The sequence below is a fragment of the Myodes glareolus genome, chromosome 18 (genome assembly GCF_982192425.1).
Source record: "Myodes glareolus chromosome 18, mMyoGla1.1, whole genome shotgun sequence".
Classification (NCBI taxonomy): Eukaryota; Metazoa; Chordata; class Mammalia; order Rodentia; family Cricetidae; genus Myodes; species Myodes glareolus.
Genome location: NC_142043.1, coordinates 49,390,294 through 49,398,184, shown reverse-complemented (window position 1 = coordinate 49,398,184; position 7,891 = coordinate 49,390,294). Strand labels below are relative to the sequence as shown.

General features: G+C 39.3%; 1 protein-coding gene across 4 annotated transcripts in view; it reads right to left on the bottom strand.

Annotated features, from left to right (window-relative positions):
- Positions 1-188: 188 nt before the first annotated feature.
- Herc4 (HECT and RLD domain containing E3 ubiquitin protein ligase 4) overlaps positions 189-7,891 on the bottom strand; it is a 76,089-nt gene continuing 68,386 nt past the window's right edge. For all 4 annotated transcript variants that reach the window (XM_048451594.3, XM_048451597.3, XM_048451595.3 and 1 more), the window contains 4 exons: positions 3,955-4,037; positions 2,406-2,589; positions 1,720-1,822; positions 189-810 (listed from right to left, as the gene is read on the bottom strand). In XM_048451594.3, coding sequence (XP_048307551.3) covers positions 602-810; positions 1,720-1,822; positions 2,406-2,589; positions 3,955-4,037 — 579 coding nt within the window. In that variant the 3' untranslated portion in view covers positions 189-601. The remainder of the gene's footprint in view (positions 811-1,719; positions 1,823-2,405; positions 2,590-3,954; positions 4,038-7,891) is intronic.

Below are 7,891 nucleotides of genomic sequence, written 5' to 3'. Positions count from 1 at the left end.
CACTGGTTTTGTTTCTGGCAACTCTGTCAACAGAATTTCCTGTATATCTCAGGAAAGAGGGAAGAACTTCAAGTTAATTTACGTCTACAAAGATGTTTCCGCCATGGTTTTATGGAGGCAGACTGAAGCATAATTTTTAACCCTTAAAATTGAGCTCAGTTCAATTACAGCCACAGAAACTACTGGTATCTGAATGTCACTATTTTATTACAAAACTTTTATTTACAAAATGGAAAAATAATCAAATGACGAAAGGCAGGCCATAGTTAGGTTTTTACCCAGTGATTAAAGAAACATTAAGCAGCAGTTCCATGCACTCACACATCAGGTCATTTCTGAAATATGCAAACTCTTAAAATTCCTGTAAGTAAAACTTTAATGTATTCACAATACTGTATGTTTATGAGGATGGGGACAATTCATGGTTATGTACAGTTTAGTATCAACAGTTGCTCAATTTATCTTTAATATTTGGCTTTCATCAATACAGTAGTGAACAATTTGCAAGTGAGAATTACAAGTACTTCTCACTTTGCTGAAATTCACAAGAAAAACACAAGTGGTTTGACGCCTTTGCACTAAACAGAACAAAACTTCAAGGTTATATTAAACTGAAGCCTTCATTGTGATCAATAGCTTGGATCAATTTAGATCGTAGAGTTTCTTTTTCTGTGTATTTTGGTAGATCTAAAAGATTAAAACAGGTATGGGAAACCGGAAGATAGCTCTCACCACCTCCTGTTGGCTGGATGACTAGTTTCAGACTCTTCATACCAAGAATGGGAATGCGATCACTACCTGTCAAAAATACTGCCAAGAAAGACGATTTAGACAACAGTCCAGCTGTGCATGAACATCCACCCACTGTCTTAAAAGTGCTCAATAAATACTTAGTGAAGAATGTCAGTATTGACAAGCATTTAGAAGTCATTTAGAGAACTGGTTAAACTAATTTTTTTTGTGTAAGTCAAAACTTTTAGAAGTTCTCTCCTGCCACATGGGTGCTGGGTTCTGGAGTCAGGTGTTAAATTGCTAAGCTGTGTTTACTGCTGCTTTTTACTTTGAAACAGGATCTTGGCAACTGCCCAGACTTCAACCCTAATTCCAGCAGACCTTGGAACTTGAGATCCTGCCTATGTCTTCTGAATAGCCAGGGCCTTTGCAAAAGCAGTGTACACTCTTAACTGATAAGTGAACACTCCTGAGAGTGGGGAGACCTTCAACAGAGGAATGCCCTAGAACATTTTATACAAGGTAACAAATAGGGAAAGAAATTAAGCCATGCCCTACAGCACAGAATCCAAGCTAGGTTTCCGAATCTCACAACCACCTGTAACAACAGTTCCAGGGGATCAGACACTATTCTTGCCTCTGAGGACAACATACATAACACAGACTCAACATACATATAAATAAAAATCTTAAAAAACAGCAAAAACTAATTTTAAAAAACTGAGCTAATTTACAATTTTTAAAAGATTTGTTAATTATGTATACAGCATTCTACTTGCATGTATGCCTGCAGGCCAGAAGTGGCACTAGATCTCATTACAGATGGTTGTGAGCCATCATGTGGTTGCTGGGAATTGAACTCAGAACCTCTCTCTGGAAGAACAGTCAGTGTTCTTAACCTCTGAGCCATCTCTCCAGCCCATATTTTACAATTCTAACAATTAGATTCTTGTCTGATAGACTATACAGCTGGTCAGAAATACTTACATAGAAATTGCTTCTTCTTTTCCAGTGGTAATTCATGAAACACTTCCCAAAAAATTTTTATTGTGGGATGTTCTGCCCAATACTCCCCTTTGTATTCTGTATTCTAAAAAGAATACACACAATTTTTTTTTAGCATTAAAACATCACGGGTGAAGGGTAGGAACTACTGCAATCCTACTGGTTCCCAGGAAGAGGGAAGAACAGATCTAAAATCACCAGAAATGCTTATGTAACACTATCAATAAGGATTTATTAAAATAGCATGAAAGGTTTATTAAAATGCTAACATGAAATTTTATACAATTTTACTGTTTTCAAGAAGAGAAATCAAACTTTCTTTTTTAAACAAAAATGCTAAGAGGAATACGACAATATTCTGTGGTATAAATTTCTGAGCCAGCCCTCAAAGTCTTTCCTTTATAGTCCCCTCCCTGTAGGAGTTACCAGTTTAACACTGATTTGCCAGAAAAGCACAGGGTGGAGAGCCATTCAGTTGGGGGCACTCTCAAGCACCTCACCAGTGCTATCAAACAGTGCACTGTGGGTAGAAGGGGCTGGGGTGTCTACCAGCCACACCAATGAGTTGTACAACACAAGGGCGACAGCACATAGATGGGCTAGTGTTCAACAGCACGCCATATTCTTCCCTTTCTACACTGACAGGTAAAGGCTGATATTTTCCTTACCTTTTCCAGTTCTTTCCAGTCGTAATTTGTATTTCCAATAACCATAGCTTGTAATTCATTAGGTTGAAAGAGCAGAAGAACTTTTCCTCCACAGACTTTATGAAAGCCTGCATGGAAAGCATCAAATAAAGATGCCACCGATTTATTGAATATGTAATCCACATAGGCATCAACAAACTCTTGCCTAGAAATGAAAGCAAAGCAGTTACATGGGTCACACGCACCATTTATGGAGAATACTCAATATTGTCCAAGTCGCTCCTTCACTTCTTGCCACTTTTCAACTAAACTCAGAAAAGAGGTCTTCAATGAAAAGGACACCATCATTATGGGGAAAATGAAGCCAAGCCAAAACCACACCAAACCCAGAATAGGCTATGTACAGAGACCCTATCTTGAAGGGGAGGAAAAAAAAGGCCTTCATGATTATTCATTCCTAGGCTACTTCTAGTGAAAAAACAAAAAAAAGGTAATTTCCTATTCAGAGTGAGGCAACCGGCTATCCATTTCAAAATAGACCCAAACCATGGAGAAATAAGACACTGGGTGATAAGAGATCTCCCTGGAAGCAGGAGGTTTATGCTACAGAGAACAGATTTTCCATCCTTTTGGTTTCAATATAACATTCATATCCAAGGAATAGGTATTAAGCATTCTTTCTTTCAAGATCATCTTTAAAAGTTACAATTTTTTTAAAAAAAAAATTTCAAAAGAGGTTTTCTCTGTGTAGCCCTGGATGTCCTGGAATTCACTCTGTAGATCAGGCTGACCTTAAACTCAGATCTATCTGCCTGTACCTCCAGAGTGCTAGGACTAAGAGAGTTTGCTGCCACTGCCAGGCTAATAACAGTTTCTTTTCAAATGTGTGCAGCAGACACAAGTGGTCCTTTCCTGCCTTTCATGATATTATGAAAACTGTAAAGAAAAATGCAAAGCTGGTCAGATGGCTTATTGGCTAAATGCACTTGCTACCCAACTGGATGAAGGAGAAAAGTAACCCTCATGGGTTGTCTTCTGACCACCATACAGGCACTATGGTATGGTTGTTTTGGAGTTACAGGTCTTTACCAGTCTTCCTGCCTTCAGCAACTCCTCAAACCCTTATCACTTTCTAAGAGTGGGTCAGACTCGGTGTCTAAGCTGCTAGTCTGTAAGATGAATTGGTGGCTTCAATGAGTGCTCCAGTCCATCTTACCCCTCTTTCTCCGGTTAGCTGCCACCATTTCCGTTTAAAACCATATTTGCTGTTTTTCTTTTCATTTCTCTTTGTGCTGCTATTCATGATCTTTTTACTCCTTTACTTATACCTTAAAGGGGATTTCAGACTTTCCCATTAAACATTCAATCATGGGTTGTTTTTAGACTGTTTTGAGACATGGTCTCATCATGTAGTCCTGGCAGGATCTCGAGAGATCCTCCTGCCTTTGCCTCCTGAAGTGCTGAGAATAAAGGTGTGCCCCACAACCTGTAGCTGTGACATGTTTCTAGTAACACCAGAGAAGGCCTGCTAACCCTTATCACTGCCACTGAGGCCACTGCAATCCCTTACCGATTTTGTTTGTTAACAGCTGTGTCTGCACCATTCAGAACCAGCTCTTTCACTTCTGTTGCACCAAAGTTTTCAACTGTGATCTATTAATTAAAAAAAAATTTAAAGGTCAATGTCAGATTCAAAACCTGGAATACTTTTAAATGTAACATTCTTCTCATAAAATATACAAACAAATTTATGCTAAAAAAAAAAGAGCCCACTTACAACAGAGCCACAACTAGGACTATTTTTCTAGTAGTCTGATATCCCACAGCAACCCCAATATATACACCAAGTACTTGGTTAGGTAAACACAGGCAACTTAAGCATTTCTTATAAACAAACCACTTCAGAAAAAAACAAAATTGCAGGAAAGGACCTCAGAAGACTGGGCAAACCTGAGATTTCTGCACTTACAGCAGTGCACTCTTCCACATGACAACCATTTCCCCAGATTCTTCTGCTATGTTTACTTGACAGGTAGTTTTTAGTTACATATTAACTTGGTTTATAAGGAGGTATATTATTTTAAAACCTCCTAATAGTCCATGTTTTGTATCCACAAGCACTATGGGAATACATTCTTGCTTTCAATTCACTATGTAGTAAGGCAGGAACCCTTTATAAAAAGGATAAGAACAGAATTTTACCACACTACATAGGAATCATCTACACTACTACACACATACACCAACTCAACAAAAAAGTAAAGAAAGTAAATAAAAAGTTCGGAAAGTGCATGGCAAGGTGTTCTTAAAAAAAAAAAGTAGAGTGTATGAGAAAATATTGTATAATATAATTATATAAATGGAGAAATAAGGTGGAAAGGTAGCAGCTAGAGACTAAGTGGATAGAGTGTTCCTTTGCAAGAATGACAAACTGAGTTGGATCCTCAACACCAAGGCTAGGAGCTATGGAGAAGGCAGACACGGGATCAATCCAGCAAAAAAGTGCAGTGAGCTCAGGCTACAGTAAGGGACCCTGTCTCAAAAGTAAAAAGCAAATGAGGAAGACATCCCCATGTCACCCTTGAGCCTCCACATGTGCTGGGGGACAATGGTCTGTACCCTGTCACTTGTATTTTAATGAATGCTGATTGGCCAGGAGTCAGGGAGGAAGTAGAGGCGGGCAACCAGAACAGGAGAATTCTGGGAAGCGGAAAGCTCAGTCTGTAGTCATTATCCAGACACAGAGCAAGCAAGATGTGACTGCCTCGCCAAAAAAGGTACCAAGCCATGTGGCTAACATAGACAAGAATTATGGGCTAATATAAGTTATAAGAGTTAATAAGAAGCCTGAGATACTAGGCCAATCAGTTTATAATTAATGTAGACCTCTGTGTGTTTCTTTGGGACTGAATGGCTGTGGGATCCGGTGGGACAGAAATCTCTGTCAACACACAAGCACCACATGGGCAAGCGAATCAGTGTGTATACACACCACACTCATCCCCCCATATATATAAATAATAAACAAATTTAGGAATCTGCTGCCAAACCTGAAACTTGAATACAACCCCTAAAATCAAGGGAAGGAGATAACTAACTCCCCTAAGCTGTCCTTTGAGCTCTACATGTTCAGTGTTTAAGCCCGTGCTTGCGTGTGTGCGTGTACACACTCATGAATGTAGTAATTTTTTAAAAAGAGAAATCATGTTTTTTATGTGCAAGTGATAATCAAAGGAGTGTGGAGAATCTCTAAGGCAGCTGAAAGAAATTTACCAGTGTTCCTGAATACACAGGTATATGAATACACAGGTATATGAATATATGTATTAATAAATGAACAGGAGCTTGAACTTCACAGAACTCAGTATTTTATTCAACTACAATACTAACAAAAAGTCAAGGAATGAGACCAGAGAGATGGTCCAGTGATTAAGAGTTCAATTCCCAGCACGCACATAGCAACTCACAACTGTCTGTAACTCTACTTCTAGGGCGCTCTAACACCCTCATACAGACATACATGCACGCAAAACACCAATGCACCTTAAATAAACAAATCGTCAAGGAGTCTTAAACTGATAGTGAATCCACTGAGAAAGGGAACCAAAACTTAACAGACATTGGAAAGCATTCTAAGTTCCCTCCCTGTTCTTTCTTCCTCCTTAACATTTGTCCCCAACCCTTGTTCAAAACAGGGTCTCAATGTGTTGTTCTGGCTCTCTTGGAACTCAACAAAAAGATTCATGAGCCTCTGTCTTAGAGTTTTGGGGTTGAAAGTGTGTACCATGAGACCTGGCTACTATTTACTATTATTTTTTTCCTTTTTAAATTAATCCTCCCATATTCACTCATGCCTCTTATAATGCCCCCAATTTTTGGGTCTTTGTGCTTGTTCTTTTTAAAGGAACCCATCAATCTAATTCTGCTCACTGTTGTGTAATAGTTTTTCCCGAAACTGAAATATTTCATCTTGTTCATTAAGCAAGAAGGTAAACAACAGTTGGGTGGTGGTCCACACTTTAATCCCACAGCACTAGGCAGGGGAAGACGGACCTGAGTCTGGGGCCAGCCTGGTCTAGGACAGCTGGAGCTACAGAGAGAATCACTCTAAAACACAAACCCCCACAAAAACAAAACCAAAACAAACAAATAAAAAAATGTGGGCCGTGTAAACCCAGCCACTCAAGAGGCAGAGGCAGTTGGATCTCTCTGAGATCAAGGCCAGCCTGGTCTACAGAACAGACAGAGAGACTCAGGACAGTCAGAGAAACCCTGTTTCTAAACAAACAACTAACAAACAATCCTCCTCCATACCCCCCCCAAACAAACAAAACAACCAATCAAACAAACAAAAAAGGTAAAGAACTTAAAAGACTTCAGGAAATCCCCAAGACTGATCAGATTCACTAGGTTCTTCCCTGCCAGAGTAAGCAATAAAAGCTGAGTCCCTCTCAGATGGAAGGAAACTGAACTGCAAAAAACACTTTAAGAGCAGACGCTGCCTGGAAAAGCAGAAACAACCAAGCTGTCTGGAAGACGTTTAGACTGGAGGCCCCTAGAAAGGGCACTCTCCAACCTGATGAGCTGCTTGCAGGTGTGCTCCAGGTAGCGAGCTTTGTGACCAATCTGTCACCATGTTGGGATGGGCCTTGGTAATGCTGCTGTAAGTAAACTCATTCCTGTAAGTAACGGACTTTAGTGTTGTCAGCACATCTTCCCTGGAAAAGTTTGTCATACAGCACCCAAACATAAAGTGTATGTGGTCATTTGCTATGGCATATGATGAACCTACCAAGAGCCATATCTAAAAAGAAACCTGATTCTCCCTTCAAATAAAAGCCATCAACTTAGGTGTGTAGATCTATGTGTGTGTGCCTCTGAAGGACGCAGGCAGTGGCCCATGGAGCTAAGTTAATGGCAACTGTGAGCTTCCCAAGTGGAATGCTGAACACTGAACTTGGGTCCTGGAACAGTAGTGTTCCAGGCCCCAGGAAATTTTTTCTTCTGGAAAAACTAACAAACAAACAAAAACACAGTAATTTTACATTACATTAATGATACAGCTTAAACATGTATCAAATTTCCTTACAAATACATCATTCATATTCCAACATATTAACGATCTGGCAAGACAGCTCAGTGAGTACAGGAATTTGCTGTGCAAACCTGACAGTAGTAAGTTCAGCTCCTGGATCCACGGTGAAAGGACAGAACTGACAGAAGAGAGTGGACTTCAAAGACAACCAGACAGACACACTGGAGGAATTCATCTATTAAGTAGTTTAAGCTCATTTGTAATTCTCTTTTGTTAATCTTTCCATCTTCTAATCATTCCTATAGCTACAGGTTCAGAAGTTAATAAGTCTCCTGAATTTAAGTTCCCTTATTATTATGATTAGTAAATTATGCAATTACTGAAATCATAGAGCTGGTAAATTAGTAACATGCAATTATTTCAGTTTTCTTTAACTGTAAAATTAAGGATAAAAAAACTCTCATATGATTGT